The sequence below is a fragment of the Carassius auratus genome, unplaced genomic scaffold (genome assembly GCF_003368295.1).
Source record: "Carassius auratus strain Wakin unplaced genomic scaffold, ASM336829v1 scaf_tig00003633, whole genome shotgun sequence".
In the NCBI taxonomy this organism is placed as follows: domain Eukaryota; kingdom Metazoa; phylum Chordata; class Actinopteri; order Cypriniformes; family Cyprinidae; genus Carassius; species Carassius auratus.
Window position 1 is genome coordinate 171,970 of NW_020523535.1, and position 19,920 is coordinate 191,889.

Genomic DNA, 19,920 nt, shown 5'->3' on the forward strand with positions numbered 1-19,920 from the left:
AAAAAAATATCATAAAATATATTTCTTATTTAAAATATATTTCTTATTAGTGTTCCTGTAGCTCAAGTGGTAGAGCATCGCGTTATCAAGCACAAGGTTGTGGGTTCGATTCCCCGGGAACACATGATATGTAAAAATTTATAGCCTGAATGCACTTTAAGTCGCTTTGGATGAAAGCGTCTGCTAAATGCATTAATTTTATTTTCATAGTCAGATACCTTTAAAGTATATATCATTTAAACATTATTTTTGTACAACATGAAATATGTTTCTTCTAGCATATCGTTACTGAAAACATGAGTTTTTAGTATTAACAATAGTTTTTTTTTTATTAATTCATTGAAAATATTTATATGTAATATATTATATTTAATATATTTAATATATAATATAATATTTTACATACTATTTAATATATTATATAATATTTAATATATTATAATATTTATTTAATTATAATTACATTATTTTACCATATCATTACTGAAAACATAAGACAACATAGCCACATATATTTATTATAATTATATTATTTTACCAATATTATAATTATAATGTAATATTACATTACTATTGTTGTTGTTGTTTATACAACTAAATACACAAGTTCTCATCCTCATAAGCCTGCATCATTTGAAAACATGAGACAACATCCACTGGTATAAAAATTGTATTTGTCAACAGCATAACCCTTCAGGGCAAAAGATAATTACATGACAGCTCGTTCAGCAAAAAAACAGAACAAAATTGGCTTTGATTGAGTTGGAATGGATTGGAGTCAGTTTTCAAAGGGCTTGATAGGACACATTTCACTACTAAGATTACATCTAAATGACATTTCCTTTTCATGACTCAAGTCTCCGGCAAGTTGAAACAGCAGCAGTGAGAATATATGAGAGCTTCAGCACATAACAAATGAATTATCAAGCTTACTTCCAGTCGCTTCACTGAAACAGACATTCATGATATTACAGTTGTACCTCGGACTGTTATGAGTTACAGATGAGGTCACAGATTATGTCTCTTTCTCTGAATAACTTACTTATCAACAGCACAGATATCACGCTACATGGCAGAGGAGTGTCTGGCACCGACACAGAGAAGCTGTATGTCTGATAAACCCCGGGATGTTCAGTTTCTGTGTAAAGACCCCATGATACAGTCCTGCTACACTCCTCAATCCATTAATACACACATTCACAACCAATAACGTAAGCCTTGAATATACCCGAATAACGTCGATCAGTCCTAGGCCTTAAAAGTGCTGAGGAATCAGCCAACGTAAAGAAGCAGAAGGAGAGGGAGTTTAGAGACAGTCCGTGGAGCGTCTGAAAGAGTCGATCGCGCTTCCTTCAAAATCTTCAGAAACTGCAGAGATACGTTACGAAATGAATCTCATTAGAGCTGTAATGCAGGAACAAAACAACTGAATGCAGTGATTTGTTCAAATGAACATGCACACATTATCTACAATCACTGTGTTACTTTGAGAGTGTCACTTGTGGTCCTCCTGGTCTTGTCCTCTTTCGAACAAACTCTTCTTAATGGAGATGTTCACGTGTCTCAGATCCTGAGCAGAAACAAATGAGAGCGTGATTATGTGTTTTATTAAGCTTTTAACACATTCAGGTCAAGTCTTCCACATCACACGGGACACAACAAGCCATCAGCACCTCAAGACTTAAACTCCAAAATATGGATTGATACACCGCATAAAGAAAGTGTCTAAATTCTCTTGTTTGAAGGGTTAAATATATATATATGATGCAAAATGATGTAAAAACACTACACATATTTGTGTGATGACTAACAAGGTCAAATGAGGGAGCGAACAGGCTCGGTGCAAAGTGAAATACTGCCACCAAGCCGAAGCCTGGAGAAGAACAGTGGTGTGATACAATTAACAAAAAAATTATGAAACACAGAAAAGGAGAAATGTAAGCTCATGCCTACATAAAGCAGCACTTACCAAAGGACTATGGGATGATGCTGAAGATGGAGATGAGGAGGATGATGACTCAGGAAATGGTTTTTTCTGAACCCAGCGATTAATTCGATCAGAGATCCCCGAAGAAAAGCTGCGGAATTCCTGAAACAAGGTCAGTGATGTTAAGAAATGATTGAAAGGTCAGTTGGGAGAGGTGAAGAGATGAAGCGCTTCTCACCTGTCTGGAGAACATGTGGCTTCTGTCGGATCCCTCCTGCTCCTTCTCAAACAGCTCCCTCTTCCTCTGCACCTCGTCCGCTAAACACACCGTCTTGTGGACCGCTGGGGATTTGGAGATTTCCCATTTCTAAAAGTTAGACAGAGCGGTATATTTGTCAAGCGTGATTCTGTTTTCCACACGTTCAGCAGTATCTGGTGCTGATCACAAAATAATGGGCCTAAAACTCTTTCAACAACTGATTCAATGAGCAACTTTTTATTTGTTTGAAAATAACAACCTTTAATGTTATAGGTTTATTTTCTTGTAACAGTTTCAGGGTTTCTGCAGCTTTTATAAAGGCAAATGTAAGACTTTAAAGAGCTTTTTTTAGGAAAATGTAAGGAATAAACTGGACAGAATATGTCAGTATGGTCTCTGAATTGAAAATACAACATCCAACAGATCGAAGAACGAAGAAAGTTGAATTACTTGAATTACTCTGCTTCTAACAAAAACGATGTGAATGTATTCACCTGTACCTTCTGATCACAAAGAAAGTTCTGTTCTTTCTCTGTATTTGTGTCTCGTTTTCCAATGCAAATGTCCAAATCAAAGATGAAACATCGAGATATATTTACCAGAGATGCAAAATGAGCAGATAAAGTGAGGTTATGATTAAAACAAGAACAAACATTTGCCAATGGGCTCAGAACAGTCTACTTAATTCAAATGAAAAGGTTTTAATACCTCACTGAAAGATTTTTATTTTTAAGCAGATACTCAGAAATCTTCAGTTTGCATCTTGAGTAAATGTATCTTGGTTTACGAATGTCTATAGATACATTTATTAGAAAGCCGAACAAAAATACTGAGGAAGATATCCTTTTTTTTCTTTTTTGCAGTGTATGCAACATTATATACTGTGCAATGTCTTTATGAATGTAAGACTTTCTGCTGCCTGATTTTCAAACATAGTTCTCACAAAATAAAAAACAGCAGAAATGCATTTTTATCTATAATGCATTTATTTATTTTTTAAATCGTTTCAGATGAACTTTGTGGAGACTCAGACCTGTGAGGCTTGAGCCAGTCGTTCCATTTTCTCCTGAATGGCGTGGGATGACAGCCTCTGGCGGGAGCTTGTGAAACAGCACAGACAGCAGTTCATTCAACACAAGCTCATGTTACTGAAGCTGTAAACCTGCTCATACAAACACTCTCACTTTCTCTGAAACAGGCTCTGCTGCTCCTCCTCCTGGCTGGAGCTCTGTGGGCCAGAACATTGATCAGTGTGAGACGGAGACCGGGCTGTGTGTGTGTGTGTGTTTATAGCAGATCTGTCTGTGATAGTTTTACCTTACTGGATTCGAAGCTCTTCGCTGCAATCCGCACACTTGCACTGTGGATCAGTTTGGATATTAGTCAACACAGATTGCTGTCATTTATACAGTACTGTTGTAAATTGGAAGCAAAACTAAGATTATGCTAGTTTGGAAAACATCAAACAAACTCTAAAGTATAGAAAGAGTCTATGGAAATAAGTTTCTTGGTGGGATTTTTAGACCGAGTTAATGCGTGTACTGTACTTTTCCACTGATTAATACTCCTAAAATTTATTGTAGAAACTTTCATTTTCTCTGAAGCTGCTTTGCAATGATTTGTACCTTTTTACATATAAACATGAATCGAATTCAGAAAACAATCATATTTTCTTTAGGTCATTCATTGTGCATAAAATGCAAAACTAAAAGCTTTCTTGAAGATGTACTGTAAATGTTTTCATCAGCAGAACATTGTTGGAGGTGAATTGTGAACTACTGTTGAATCAAATTAAATTGCATGTCACTTGCAATTAAATTAAAATGTATTACAGTTTAAATGTACAATAAATGCAGTCAACTGAACCCGTGTTTTTTATAAACTCATTTAAGTAGGACTTAAGTACGTGTTTAGAAGTAATTTCAGTTTTTGAAATAAGCCTAAAATGTAATGCCAAATATACCTGGCAAGCGTTTATGGTAAACTAAAATATTATTTTATGTCCTTTTCTATTAAAATGAACGTCATGTATCTAAACATATAAAATTGCACATTGGTAATGATGAAGTTGCGGTGTCAAAGATTTAAAATATATTAACTTGGCTATTAACTTGATTTAAAATATAATCTTGAATAACATGCTGCAGTTTAAATTCTAATCGAGTCCTTTACTTTATGCGCTTTAGTATGTTAGTCAACACATCAAAATATATGCACTTCTTTAAAGATTATTATAACAATGATTTTGTATTTTTCGGACTATAAGTCGCACCCGCGTATAAGTCGCATCAGTCCAAAAATCCGTCATGATGAGGAAAAAAACATATATAAGTCGCACTGGAATATAAGTCGCATTTATTTAGAACCAAGAGAAAACATTACCGTCTCCAGCCACGAGAGGGCGCTCTATGTTTTCAGTGTAGACTGCAGGAGAACTGAGCAGCATAGAGCGCCCTCTCGTGGCTGTAGGCGGTAATGTTTTATATTGGTTTATTTCTCTCGGTTCATGTCAAATTAATGTTGATAAATAAGTTGCACCTTACTATAATTTGCAGGTCCAGCCAAACTATGAAAAAAAGTGCAACTTATAGTCCGGAAAATACGGTAAATCTTTGTGTTTATCAGTACCTTCTCTGTAACGGCATGTCTTCTTCCTCCTTCTTCTTCATCATCTGAAACGGATAATGACACTCAGGCACAAAGCAGTACAGTCTGTCTGTGTGTGTGTGTGTGTGTGTGTGTTGAGTTAGTCAAATATTTAACAAATGAGTCCTGACAGCACATGGCATAAATAATGAAAGCTGATTATGATGCATCACTATCATATAAGGTTATTGACAAAAGCAAATGTGACAGTATATTCAGTCCACATGAAATACAAATGTTACCACTGTGTTATGTAACATCTCGACTCTCATCCTTAATTATCTGGTGTATTTATGTATTCAAACGAGAGCTTTACCCTGAAGGACATCGTTCTGGAGCTCTGCCGTGTGAACGCAGGTTTCACAGTTGGTTCGAAATTACTCGGTGACCCATTTTCATGTGTCTGTGCACACATGCAAATAAAAGAAGGCAGTGAGAGGAGAAACTGTGAGAGAATGCATAATGAATTAACAATAAATGAAGTCTTTTAGATCTCTAGAATTGACCAATATTATTCTGGAATAAAAAAATTAACAGACATCTGTGTACAGAATGTGATTAGCCGTTAGAGGAATGACAAGCATATTTTATCTGCAGTCAAGATTTCATCTTTAATTCAGTTTGTTTTTTTACTGTTACTTTTTAATTATTTGTGAGATTTACTAGCAATTTCTGGGTGCAAATTTGTTTTAAACACTCTTTGTTAAAAAAGTTTGTTTGTTAAAAAAAACAAAAACAAAGTATTTTCAAAAGAAAATGCTATTTCAGTCTTTCTACTTCAGAATTTAATATTTAATTAAATGTGTTATTTGTCATTTATTGAAACATTCACTCAGAGATTGCTGATAACTTCACAAATAATTACAAAGTCAATCCTACTTAAAAAAAAAAAAATCTCAGTAGAAAAATAAAGATAAAAAAGACTTCAAAGTTGTAAATAAAACGAAGATGATTGCTTCCTGTTTTATAAGAAAGTACTATTTCATTTTTTCTTCTTCAAAATCTCATGTTCAATTCAATGTTATTTGAATGGAAACTTTTACTTAAATTGCTGGCATAAGACAAATATGAGAGTTTTTAATAAGAAAATACTATTTCACATTTAATCCAGTGCCATTTCTTTGTAAGTAACTATGAAATTTGAGTGGAAACTGTGTTAAACTAAATCATACACTTTTTTTCAATGTATATGGTCCCATTTATTATATATCATATCTGTGAAAATTTCCCGCTTTTTTTGACAAGTATAACAGTAATTGTCATAACATAAATGTTCCTCTAGAGGGAGCCCTAACATCATTCTTCTTTAGTACAAAGGCAATATTATACTATTCTTTAAAGTGCTATATAAATGCCACTGGTACATATATATGTCAATGTACCATGGTATCACCATAGTACTGTTTGTAGGGAAACTATTGTCATACTCTCATGTTCCGCCTGTACATACTATGTACTTGTTTTAGTAATTGCAAAATCTGGGTAACAACTACCTACCCCTAAACTCTAACCCATAAAGTTAGCTTATATTATCCAATACTTTCTTAGGTAAGAACACATACTGTAACATAAAGTGCAACTGAATCTACGCTAAACAAGACAGCAGTGCTGTTTGTGTGCATCTGCGGCTGTCTCACCTCTGTGTCTCCGTTCGGTGTGGGGCTCATCGAGCCAGAGTGGGCGGGGCTGTGAGGTGACTCCGCCCTCGGAGACTGAGGGGGCGGAGACTTGGGGCTCAGAGGAGAAACCAGTCTGCTGGTGGCTGAGGGTGATGTGGGACTCTTATCAAAGGAGACGGAGAGAGAGCTGATAAAAGAGAACGACAGTATGATATCATTTTAGCAGGGCAAAGATTGTGCTTTCTTTATCATAGTCAGCAACTGCAAACAGATCTGATTATCCAGTAATAATAAAAAAAATTCTCCAGCTATGGAAATAATACACTACTGTGAGCCCAAAGGCTAATTCAAATGTTTAGAATAGTTAGAAATGTAGTACCTCACAAACTTTCGGGATGCCTTTGAATCTTGGTTCGTGCCTCCATTTTTTTGCTATAAACAGACAAAAAATAAAAAATAAATTGTGAAATATTAATAAATATTTATATTAATAATTTTGTAATTCTGATTCCAATTGGTTTTTTATGAATGGAAAGAACAAAACGAAGCTTTTAAGAGAACACCGTTTATCTGAAATAGAAATCCTAATCAGCATTATATGTGTTATATTACTATATTATGTCTTTACTGATGCATGTGTTGTGTCCTTGCTCAATAAAAGCATTAGTTAATAAAATCAAACCTTTGCACTGTACTGTAGGCCTACACCACTAAGATATTGGTCATGCCACCAACCTCAAACTGAAACCATATTTCCAAACTATTTCTGAGAAAATCTTAAAGAATTCCGTAGTTTGAATTTCAGTCAATAACACATTTGATTAAAGATCAATAACACATTTACAATTATTGGCTGACATACTGTAAGTGGCTGATGATTGGAACAAACATAAGCAGATACATAATTCAAACTACAGATTCATTATTACAGTGAAAACATTTGAATAGATTTATTTGGGTCCTTTAATAGTTCTTCAGCACTTGAGAATTGATCTTTGCTCATAAAGCGCTCCCATTAGTGACGCCAGGCTTCAGAAGTGGGTCAGATGACTTCATGTTCTCTCCTGCGGAGGCCCTGAAGGTGTGTGTAAGCGAGACTGGGCCTCCCGCGGCTCTTTCTGTTAAATCTGTAGATGATTAATTACACACTCAAACAACGGAGAAAACTTAGAGCAAGCAGATGACCTCCGACCCCTAGCCACATGATGAAACCTGTCAGATTTACACTGCGCAGAACTGACAACTTACAAAGCAACGGAGGGGAGATTTTGTGATTAAACCACTGCAAAACATGTTCATCCAACAAGTTCATTTTGACTTAGAGAACACGTCTGTGAATGACAAACACAATGAGATGCTGAGAGCGTGAACTCGATGCAACAAGACCCATTCACTCTCACTGTCTTACTATATATAACACCTAATGGGTAATGCTACAGTGTCATTTGCAGCATCGATGTTCCCCTGCTGTGAGAACTGATGCATAACCATATCAAACGAAAACAAGTTCTCTGTTCATGTTACAACTTTTGCAAAGAATATTCCACGCCAAAATAATAACAAATGTTTAAAGTGATTTATAAAGAAGTAAATTGTTCTTAATGACAAAGTATTTGTTCCGTGCCAAGCCCAATAGTACAGCCAGTAAATGAAGGATTTAAAATGCTGTATGACACTGCACGTTGATTCCAGTAGAAGTTAAGTTAACATTACTGATAACATGTTAAGTAAGTCTACAGTGATACACTAATACTGTAAGCATAAAAGTTACAGCCAGTGCAGATAGCGAGTGAAATAGTTTACCTTAAATTTCTCTTGAATTTCTATTCAAATAACAACATTTTTAATTCTAAAATCTCAAAGAGACTTTTCCTCTCCCTTAAAATAAGATTTGATCAAGTGGTGTTTACGAGACGAGACAAGACTTTTCTAGACCTGGAAAGTCATGGCAATTAATAAAATCCTGAAACTCAGTGGGAAATTACAGAGCCCCACACATGACATGCAAAAAAAGAAAAAAATAGTGTGCACGATTTACTAATTCGTTCCCTCAATGTACTAAAACATGCAAACGATTACTATTGCGTTCCCACGATTTACTACTGCATTCACTCGATTTACTGAATTGTGCACACAATTTATAAATCGAGGGAACTAAATAGTAATCGTGTGCACATTTTACTACATTGAGGGAACGAATTAGTAAATCGTGCACACAATTTAGCCTAATATTTTTTTCCTGCATGTCATGTGCGGGGCTCCGTAGGAAATTCTATAATCAAAATGCATTTTTCTATCTATGCCAAGATCTCAAATATCTTATTAGGTACTATAAAAGTTAAGTAAAAATCATAATCAATTGGAAGTCATGATCAACTGGAATTCGCATGTCAATTTATTGGTTCCATGAGAACCTTAGAGAACGCAGCTTTAAATTAATTTACAGAAACTAGGATTGTCTGGCTTTCCAATATCCTGGAGTCACCCTAGCAGTACATAGTTTGGACGTCTCCGTTATCTATTATTTCATGTACTGAAGTTTCTTATATGAATATGAATAATGAACTGATGAGCAGATGCCTTTTGATTAGGACGAGTCTGAATATGTGTAGTGATGGGGTGCTTCCTCTAAAAGCATCACATCACACGGAAGAACCTCTGTAGATTGAGAACCCATGTCTTCCTACCTTCTCCTGTGTCTCTGAGTCTGTGGGGTTGGAGGGAGGATCTGGAGACATGAAGGTCTCCACGCAGCGCTGCACGCTCTCGAAGAGTTCCTCGTCCTGCTGTTCCCCCAGCAGCTCCACACGGGGCTCCTTATCCGGGCCGCTCTCTCTGCATCCATCATCTTCCTCCTTACTCTTCCTCAGGGTTTCAACGTGCCTCATCCTGCGCCGTTCGTCACGGACTCGAAGCATCTCCACAAAGTCCAGCTGCAGCTGGGCCAGACCGCCACCGGAGTCCCCACCAGAGTCGCCAGCATCAGCAGGACCGCCAACACTGGAAACAGTATATTAGTGAGACGTCGTTTCCAGTTTTGACACCACGATGGCTTTTAAAAATCGACTTTCATGCATTCATACGGGGTTTAAGACTTCAAGGGGTTACAATCTTGTGAAAAATAAGTACACTTCAGGATACTTTTAGAACGACGACTTATTACAGAAATAATATGCTTTCAAAGAATATAAGTGTAAACTGAATGTATTGTTTTCGGACACTAAATTGAGATTCAATGAAAATGTATGATAGTTTAAATGTATGTTAAATGCAGTTAGCTGAACTTAACTCCAGAGTGCTGTTTTTGAACCACTTTAGTACATCCTTAAATGTAATCTCAGAATCACTTCTGTTGTCTTTGAAATATGGTTTAAGTGTACTGATGCATTTACCAACAAGCACTGATGAGAAAATACTTTAATGTCATTTCTATTGAATCATTTAAATATAATTGTAATTATGCATTTGTTTACATTCTGTACAAATTCTTTTCACAAGGGTTTTTACACAGAGATGACAGCACTAGTAAACTGGCATGATCTTTCTTCCCGTTCTCCTGTCTGAATTCCATCGTCTTTGTACTTTTAAAGTACTTTGTACTTTGATAGATTCATCACCCATTTCTGCCAGCCGGCCATCAGACCAAACTATACTTGTAAACTTAACTTGTTAATCAGACAAGCTTCTTATTTTGGTGCAAACTGCTTTTCTTGATGAACATGGGCAGTGTCCACATATTGTATTATGAGACCAAATTACAGCATTACATGTAGATCCTATTCATATTTGCTTTTATGATACCATAAACCTTTATCTAAAGCACTCTAAAGCGCTCATCGTTATGTTCTGAGAGGTCAATTGCTTCATGCAAATATTTAACACTATATTTGCATAAATTTGATATATATATATCACTGAGTCTCAAGACCATTACGGGTCTTAAGCAATTTGAAGTGGAAAGAGTGAGCATAAATCCACCTTTAATGTTGTCTAAAGTTGGGTTTTCTCTGTAATTCTGTGCTTTTTTGATCTCGCACCTACTGGTTTGTGGTTTGGTCTCTTCAGTGGGACTTTCATCCGTGTCTGCTGTAGACTCCCTTATCTTCCTCCTCCTCTCTCTCTCCACCTCTTCCTCATCCTCCACAGTCCACTGTCGAGCCAGCCTGAAGATCAAACACAAAGAAACCTACGCTTTTCAGCACTCCACTTTTCTGTGAACACTGATGGTAAACGAGAGGTAGAAAGGTAGATCGTCTTATACTACCGCATCCCCAAAATATTATTTTGCCCATGTCGCCTGGAAGCTTTAAAAACATTGGAACTTTTGGCTCCAACCACTTTCATTATAAAAGCATTTAATTCAAACTGTTTTCATTGAACACACGGAGGCAAAAGGAAAGAAATGGCAGGGACGCTCTGAGCTGCTGACGACTGAAATCCATCCCGTCAGTCTTTCTGAAAGTATGAGAAGATGCATAACGATCAAAGGTCTCGATGATATACCCCAGAGGTGGACTATTGTATTTCAGTTTGAAAACAGTGTTTCATTGTGCATTAAACTGGTTCTTCAAGCACTGTTTTGGTTAAAGGAAACTAATTTCCTTCAATCTGAAAGCGTGACATTACTTTCAATATGAGTGCATTGCACTGTCAAAATAATCACAAGTGCATGTCCAGACATTCAGCTTTAATTTCAGTCAAATAACTGGCATCCAAAATGCAATGGATGACGATTATACATTTTCTTTTTTTTAATAGTATATATATATTTTTTTTATTCACACAATTTTGAACGAATAAATAAAAACGTAGACACCTCGGTTATAGTTCGGATACTTCTCAGTTCAAAAATCCATAGCACAGGGATTGATAACAAAATAATAAACACTGACACCTGCGCTTCTGTAACCTGTCAGAGACTGCAAAACCGTTCAGATCAGACAAAATAAACGCTACGTATATATTTCAGTCTACTTACGTTGACAAAGCAGACCAGTTTTTCCGGCTAATAGACATTATTGTGTGTCGTCGTGTTGCAGTCGGCTGGAGAGTGTGAAGTGTCGCGCTCTTCGCGGTGTGTCACCTTTACCTTTACCCGCACCTTCAGCAGAGGCGCGTCACGTGACCAGCATCATCATCTTCAGGCTTGAGACTGTATCTATGTTGTCCACGACGCGGACATCGTGTTAAAACCTTTGAGCAGCTGCGTGTGTGGACGAAGAAGAGAGACAATCACAACGAAGGAACGGTATCTTTATAAATAACATTCTAAAGATAACATAATAATTAAAAGCGAAAATTTGACCGTATTGAAAATAAATGGAAAAAAGTAGGTTATTGGCATTCATGAAAAAGTTAAATAAAAAAATAATAATAAAAAAAAAAATAAGAAGAAGAAAAAGGTGGGAGAAGTGAATTGGGGGTGTAGAATAAGTAAACAAACTATAGCTATATAGTTACTTAAGAAAGAAACCTCAAAATATTTAGTTTTATGAAATTTTTTAAACTAGAAGCAATAAAATAAATGGCCAAAATTATAAAAAATAAAATATACTGAAATATAATTTTATATTACATATTATTTTTCGTATTTTTTAATTTTATTTTTAGGATATTTTAACTAATTGGCTAAAATCGCAAAACTTATATTGTTTTAGTTAAATACAATGTCAAAAATCTAGACGCAATAAAATAAATGTCCAAAAATATATTGAAATTTTACAGTACAGTATATAAACGTATCTATTTAACCATAACGGTTTTAGTTAAATAAAATATAAGAAAGTTATAAGCCAAATGTTTCATGAAAATAATAACTAAAATAAATTGTTACATAATATTATTTGCCTTAAGTACAGTATTTTAGAATACTTAATATATATATATATATATATATATATATATATATATATATATATATATATATATATATATATATATATATATATTTAAAAAATACAAAAACATAATATTTTGTTTCTTTTATTTTCACATGAGTGACTCAATGAAAACAGAGATCATTCCTACTATAAATCAATCTCATCCTATACAGACACTGATATCTTTGTTGCTTGTAATAGGAACTTTTTTTTCATGCATTCTTGAATTTAGTTTTGTTGCATTGTTTCATAGTATTGCTTATGGTGAAATGTACTTGGTTTCAAAACAATGTTACATTTAGAAACATTATCTTACGTGAATATAACATTTTACAGTGGCATTTGCTCTAAAGTTCAGAATTAATTGAAGCTCAAAGGCTAGAGGTGTTTGTTTTATTCCCTGTGCCGCACCTGTAAGAGACAGCTAGACCTGCTGTACTTTGCCCAGAGCAATATGAAAGCCATAGTAGACCATCCAGTATACTACAGGGTTTGGTCTTGGAGGAAATAATAGGCAGCTGCTGTGGCATGCTTCCGCTATATTGTTTAGTTTACAATTGTCTCTTTATTCACTCGTGCAAGTAGAGAGAAAAAAAAACATTCCAAGTAAGGAGTGTCACAATAAACTTTGACTGTTAAACGTTAAATAAGTACAGTATGGATAAGTGGCCTGAACACCCGCCCAATGCCAACACAGGGAAGACAGAGATATCCACTATGCAAATAAGGGTTGGAGTCCACTGTCTTCAAATGACAGCCTTTATACAGTAGTTAACGCTTCACTTCCTGAACGAGCTCCCTATCTCCTGCATGATCCTGCTCAATAGCATTTTAAACATTTGCATCAAATTAGACTAAACAAAGAAACACAGCACATCTGTTTAAATTCTTCAGCTACTTAACTGTTAAACAGCATGCAAAAAGGACATTCTCACACAATCCTGGCTGTGTTACTATACGCTTTTTTTCCAAAGTATAATTACATATAGTTTGGACAAGCTTTTTGTGCTTTTTATTGTATATGTTTAATTTCAGCACTGCAAGAGCTTTCCTAAACAATAATTCACAGCCAGACTATCAGAAAAGAAACATGCCTAATTGAGCATGGGATCCTTTTTGAAAGATTAAATATAATGAGCCTTGCACCTCAATACATATTTCTCTTAGTTTATCCTAATGATGCATTGGTATATCTTCCTTTGACTCTTCCTAATAACTGAATATTGACATAGTAAAAGATCAACTAAGCTAGTAAGTATTTACTTATTGGCCACATGAAAGTCGCACAATCATTTGTAACAATGTTAAAGCAGTACTGCCCTACAAAGCAAAAAGGCAGTAACTACGCAGAGTGCAGAACTGAGAAAAATTACTTAAAAGTTATCCTGTCATCCAGCCTAAGTAGTTACTGTACAAACAACTACCATTTTTCTCCAAAACGACGCACATGTCAGATAAGATGTTTTGTCACATAACAAAGGATGCCTTGAATGTCATTGAAAATGACAATAACTCATTTTTAACCAAAAATGCAGTTACTGCCTTTTTGCTTTGCTTTGGGCAGAGCTGCAATGAATTACAGCGACATCTGAAATAACAGTATATCTGGTATTTAATAGTATATTGAGTGTGTAGCTCAAATCCTAATCATTTTTAGTCGCCAAACAATACGTGTCATAATCTTGTGTGTTAACTGTACTAGACAAGGTTTCACTGGGTGGGGCCTTTTGCCGCATCAAACATCTTCTTTCTTCCCTCCATACCAGACATGGCCTCCACGTTCTTCCTCCAGTCGCTGTCCTCAACTGGCCTCTTCTGCAGAACCAAACAGAAGGGTTACTACTAACTAGCTGTGATTAAACATGATTATATGATCACTAGAAGTCATTTTGGTTTAGCCTTTAGGGTGAAGTAGTGATAGATCTTTTATAACGTGTTGTGATGGAAATACAAAAGTAATGGATTAACGAAAGATAAAGGGATCGTCACTTGGTTGATTGGATGTGGAGATGTGGGCGTGGCACTGAAATGAATGCAGATGAATGCACGTTTTGCTTTTGATTTCATACCGACTTCATCTGGATCCAGATCACTGAATCAATGAGTTGTTTGGTGGCTCGTGAACAGCTCCAAGAATTGGTTTAGCCCATTCAGGAATAAATCATTCAGTGCGATTTGCCAACTGATTCAACATGTTCATTGAAAGAATCAGCTCGTGCAAAGACGTCCATTTAATTTACTGGTTTCACTGCACTATTGAAGTTTCATCTCTCTGATCAAATAACTACAAGTTATTTCCAGTCAACTACACATCCACACAAAAGCTTTTCTTCTACTTCTGCTGTCCACTCTCGTGTCTGTCATACAACACCCAGCCTGCATTATATTCAAGACAAACGCTGAAAAGAATGAACATTGTCACTGTTTGCTCTCCAAAATCATTGCCTTTTACTCCTCGGCTTCACATCCCATGAGCCTCTGCCTTTCAGACAGCTGCTTCTGGTGATGTCAACCTTCTGTCTGAGCTCTGTTGAGCTCTCAATAGTCAGGGTACTTTGTTTCTTTCCATCGCCTGTAGCTCGATCCTCATCTAGAAAGTTAGTAATGTTAGTAATGTTTTCACTGGTGTAACCTTGAAGGATTAACAGATTTCTCCCATTATCTTACATGGAACATTCCATGGTGTTTCTTCTTGAGTAGTTTTGTTTTAGAAGATTTCTTCCGTACCCCATTTGCCATGGCTTGGATGGGTTGGTCATATAACTTTACATGTTCAGATGACGTCATACCTTCTCAGTATCCTCTTTCTTCACAGATTTGAGGTTGGCTCGTAGGTCCATTGAGACTTTGTGCTTTGAGCCTAGGAGAGATCGGAGGATGGCGTCTGCTGAGACCCTCACCCTTCTCAAGGTGGGGCGCTTGAACTTCCCCCTCAGGTCCAGAACCTTGATGTTCAGGTCTTTGACCTAGAGGATGGACGCTCATTTCTTTAGTTACTTATTAGATACCTATATGCATAAAGACTCACTAAAGATTTGTTCCAATAAATTGCATAAATAGCATAATTATGCCTTCACAGGTTCAAAGGTAGCATAGCTGCATTTCTTTTTTTCCGAATTCATAATCATAGAATTCAGTAGACAAAAAATTATGACCCTATCCCCCAACTGAATGTTATTTTGACAGGACCCCATAGCAAAATTAGTACAATGGGCCCAGAATCCCTAGCGATGCCACTGTCTGCAAATGACAGCTTACAGTTACCTTACAGTTACCTTACAGTTACCTTACCGGTTTCATTCATATTTTTCATGAGCATTTTGGGATATCGCTTTTAAAAAATGGTTACTGGAAATGCCAAGATATGTATAAAGACTAAAAAAACGTGTAAAAAAATTATGCACTCAACTGATTCGGATACATTTTTTTTCGATAATAAAACATGCAGAAAACACGATGGCAACAGATTTACCAAATAAATTGTTATTATATGGTTAAGACACGCAGTGGTTTCTCATACAGAGAATGATATTTTTTCTTACTGTTATTTGGCACCAGTTTATCAGGACGTGTTGCTTTTTGTATGACACAGTTCTAGTCTATTTACATTGTATCTAATTAGGTTCCATTTCAGTTCGTATGTTCCCTTAGAAGGCAATTGACTATGTAGGGAGTAGACAGCAAGGCAGCACACTTAGTTTATTTACCAAAATTCATAGGCTACCACATTTTTATGAAATGACTATCGCAATTACTCCGAACTGCATGCTAATATTAGAAGCCTACAAATAGAGCAGATGAAGATGGCAAGTTGTGCCATTGTCCAGCTGGTTATTAAACTATGGCTTATGTGGATTTTCATACCTCACGCTTATTCAGTAAGACTTTGGCTTCAATATCATAGCGCTCCTCATCCACCACATCAATCTTAGCATGAAGCTCTTGACAGAGTTCCTAAAAGAGACAGAAATGAAAACTGAATTTCAGGAATCTTTCTTGATGCAAATGTGTGCTATATTACACCGGGTGCCGACTAACAACATACCAGCTCAACTAAAAGGGCTTTTGTTATTAGAAGCCAAATATCATACGGCAATTTTCCTACTTATCATTTCACACAAACATACATCTCATCAAAATATCCATGGATGGCTATTTACATTGCAATTAGTCAAATAAAGATAGGCATTGGGCAAGACATTTGCATCAGCCTTATGAAAGCTAATATGCAAATGAAGCAAATGTTGCAGTAGCACAAGGAGCAGTGATTGTACCTTTAGATTTCAAGTCAGGAGGATTCTGGAGTGGCATCAAATAAGCAAACCTGTAAGTTTGAAGGTGGGCTTCGTCTAACATGGTTACCTGGAGCTCAGCGAATGACATGCCCTGTGTTTTCAGAGGAGGGATTTTCTCCATCAGATACCTCTGCTTCTCCTCCTCTTTATCCAACATCTCCTGATCCAGCTCCTCTTTGGCTTTCGCCACCATCAAACTCTGAAAACACACACATCTAAATGTCAGTGAGCCTGTCCCAATACCCAGTTTGTGTTTTTGCTTTTGACATCTTGTCTACTTGTGTGGCATACTTTGGGTATTGGCCCAAGTGTTCAAGTGGGACCATAATGTGTTGTATAAAAATCCAAGTAAAGTTTTTACAGAGCATTTGCACATGTTGGTTTTCAATACTTCAAATACATTGCTTAATGCCTGTTTAGTATCCCTATATACCGTAACACCACATTGTTTATTAATTGTGCTGTTTCCAATAAAGTGATAAAAATCACTTGCAAGTGATTAACTTCCAAATTATACGTAATATCTTAATATGATGAATGATGGGATACACAAATACTGCTCTGAAGTGTGGATTTAGTGTTCATTGAGATTTGGTATTTTTCAGTCCTAACCCTAACCCATGTATTTTTAAGACTAGAAGTGTTGAATTGGGACAGTCCCAACATTATCTCGGTAAAAACACATATCTGCCATCTAGTGGCGTGTTATTGACTCAAACATTTTTAAAATAAAAATAAATGTTTATACTATCCTGATGAATTAGTGATTTGAACAAACCTTTAACCTCAAAGTATTATAACCTTGAATCTCAAATATTGTATATTGTCGAGATGGAAAAAAAATATATAAAAATATGAATGTTGAATTGATATGTGCTACAAACCAACCTTTAGCATAAGCTTTCTTGAGGCTGAGATCTTGGACTTCCTCTGGGCCAGAGATGAGACAGTTAAACCACAGTACAGGTAGCACAGATGATCAAAAAATCTAAGTTTTAGTTGATTTGTTAGGGGGAAAAAAATGCATAACTTACCTCTTGCCTGAAAATACAGCATAGAATATACATTAGTATATACTGACAACGTATTACCAGAGATTATTGTTGGTATTAGAGATCCACACTTACCCTTGTTCAGGCATCTTGTCTACTAAAAAAAAAAAAAAAAGAGCACAATCATTTTATTTAGTGATTTCTAGTTGAATTCGATAGATCAAATCAAAACGAACTCCCACTGAATTCCCACTGACTGGATTTAGGAATACATCATGGCCACATCCTGTCCTCGTCTGACCCACATTTACATTTTCTGCACGACCGAAACACCCCTCAAACAAAGTCATGAGTGATCCTACCACTTTTTCACAAAACCCGTCCGGTTCTACAAATAGAAAGTTATCTAAAGATGTGAAGGGTGAATTTTGGAAAAAATAAATGCTTGTAACGGTCAGTTACTTACAAAAATCAACACAGGGTAAATTATTTGATATATTCGATTAGATTAGATTATTCAATCTATCTGCAGAAAGTCCTCTTGATGAGATGCATCAACTGAATTGATAAAACTACTAATATTTTTCTCATCATAATAACCCATATAATTACCTGACCATAACAAGAGACTTTAATTCGTTAGGAAAATTCTTAGGTCAGGATGAAGAATGCTGATAAAATGAGAATTTCAATATTTCAAAAAGCTATTACTAACTCAATTAAACAGTGTCTGAAAGTTAAATATAAAAAAACAAGAGTGCCTCAAAATTAACAGAAGAACGTTTACATTTCGTTTATCATGAAATATGTGTTTTCAGTGTCTCTTGTGATCAGCAGATTTCCCATCAGTAGAAGCGTCTTACCTTATCTCTGGGTTTGTATGGAGTTTTCCTCAAACTGATTATCGATAACAGAATAGAGATGTGCTCTCTTATTTAACCCACACGTCTCTTTATCTCTAATCTGTCAGTGGAGGATATTATTAGAGCACAAATCTGTCCCCTCTCTCTCTCCTTACCCGTTCGGTTCGTCTCATGGCTCCATGGCTCTTCACTATCTGTCTGCTGTGCCAGTTTATCTGCTCAGAGCTGATTTGTCTGCTATGCTGTGAAATGTCATTATACAGTGGCTCCAAAAAGTATTTGGACACTTAAGCCATTCTTAATTCAGAATGTCATTGTATTAGATATGAAATATGAAAACATATGTTGCTGGAGATTTTCTCAGGATTTACAGTGCTTTTCTGAGGCGTTTTACTGGCAGTGATTTTTCCACACAGGTGTCCTGGTTTAGATCATTACATTAACTATCAACACTGCCCACTAATATCTGGCAGCAATAAAATGTTAGAATTAAAGGAATAGTTCACTCACAAATTAAAAAATTTACTCACCCTCAGGCCATCCAAGATTTTGCTGAGTTTGTTTCTCCATCAGAACAGATTTGGAGAAATGTAGCATTGCATCACTTGCTCACCAGTGGATCCTCTGCAGTGGATGGGTGCCGTCAGAAAGAGAGTTCAAAAAGCTGATAAAAACATCACAATAATCCACAAGTAATCCACACCAAACCAGTCCATCAGTTATGATAAGTTGTGTGTTTGTAGTACATAAATCCATTATTTAAGATGTGACTTCTGGCTAAAATACAAATTGTCTATCCATAATATTGGTTCCTACAGTGGAAAAAGTCATGTTGTCTGAATCAGGGGAGAAACATGTACACATCAAGAACTGTTTATTAGCCAAAACATCCCAAAACAGTTCTAAAGAAATATGTTGGTGGATCTTGATGTGAGAGCAGACAACAGGAGATGGACTTTTTCACTGGAGGAAATGTTATTATGGACTGGGGTCTTGTGGATTATGATGTTTTTATCAGCTGTTTAGACTCTCATTCTGACGATATTCTGATATTAAGATATCTTACTTTCCCCTGTTGAAAGATTAACAAGTCCTTGTAAAGGCGTTAAATAGTTTTTCACCAATTGTGTATTCATGGTTTATTTTGGTCAGGGCTGAAATCTTGTCTGATCCATTCAGATTGTGGTGGTATTTGACAGAGAGAGGCGGCCCTTTTCCCGCGAGAGCGCGTGGTTTCAGCGCCGACAGTAGACACGCCCCCAGTGTTTGAGAGCAGAGAATACGGCTCATTTTTCAAGATTTTGATAACTTATTTTATTTACCGTAGGTTTTATTATTATTATTATTTTAATCAAATATGGCTGGGTGGTTATTAAAACATTTGTCTGAGGTGTGACAAACTGAGAACACATATTTAATATCGCTTTACACAGACTTTAA

At 36.0% G+C, this 19,920-nt stretch overlaps 2 protein-coding genes across 6 annotated transcripts; both read right to left on the minus strand.

The window, feature by feature from the left end:
• Positions 1-652: 652 nt before the first annotated feature.
• LOC113070262 (ladinin-1-like) lies at positions 653-11,670 on the minus strand. Of its 4 annotated transcripts, none has more exons than XM_026243491.1 (14): positions 11,430-11,670; positions 10,489-10,614; positions 9,139-9,451; positions 6,831-6,883; positions 6,470-6,638; positions 5,149-5,235; positions 4,815-4,858; positions 3,504-3,546; positions 3,371-3,414; positions 3,220-3,286; positions 2,166-2,294; positions 1,970-2,089; positions 1,486-1,570; positions 653-1,404 (listed from the first exon to the last, which is right to left on the minus strand). In XM_026243491.1, the coding sequence occupies exons 1-13, from the start codon at positions 11,465-11,467 to the stop codon at positions 1,496-1,498; spliced, it is 1,308 nt and encodes a 435-aa protein (XP_026099276.1). In that variant the 5' UTR covers positions 11,468-11,670; the 3' UTR covers positions 653-1,404; positions 1,486-1,495. The 4 variants fall into 4 exon arrangements, with proteins under 4 accessions (XP_026099276.1, XP_026099277.1, XP_026099274.1 ...); XM_026243492.1 differs by having other exon boundaries at positions 653-1,368; positions 1,463-1,570; XM_026243489.1 differs by having other exon boundaries at positions 653-1,368; positions 11,430-11,668.
• A 776-nt stretch (positions 11,671-12,446) lies between these two features.
• On the minus strand, positions 12,447-18,653 carry LOC113070263 (troponin I, slow skeletal muscle-like). 2 transcript variants are annotated; one of them, XM_026243494.1, is made up of 8 exons: positions 18,636-18,653; positions 17,753-17,771; positions 17,660-17,666; positions 17,514-17,555; positions 16,693-16,824; positions 16,195-16,284; positions 15,120-15,296; positions 12,447-14,145 (listed from the first exon to the last, which is right to left on the minus strand). In XM_026243494.1, exons 2-8 carry the CDS (start codon positions 17,764-17,766, stop codon positions 14,041-14,043), a joined length of 567 nt encoding a protein of 188 aa, XP_026099279.1. In that variant the 5' UTR covers positions 17,767-17,771; positions 18,636-18,653; the 3' UTR covers positions 12,447-14,040. The 2 variants fall into 2 exon arrangements, with proteins under 2 accessions (XP_026099279.1, XP_026099278.1); XM_026243493.1 differs by lacking the exon at positions 18,636-18,653 and adding an exon at positions 18,481-18,603.
• Positions 18,654-19,920: the final 1,267 nt, after the last annotated feature.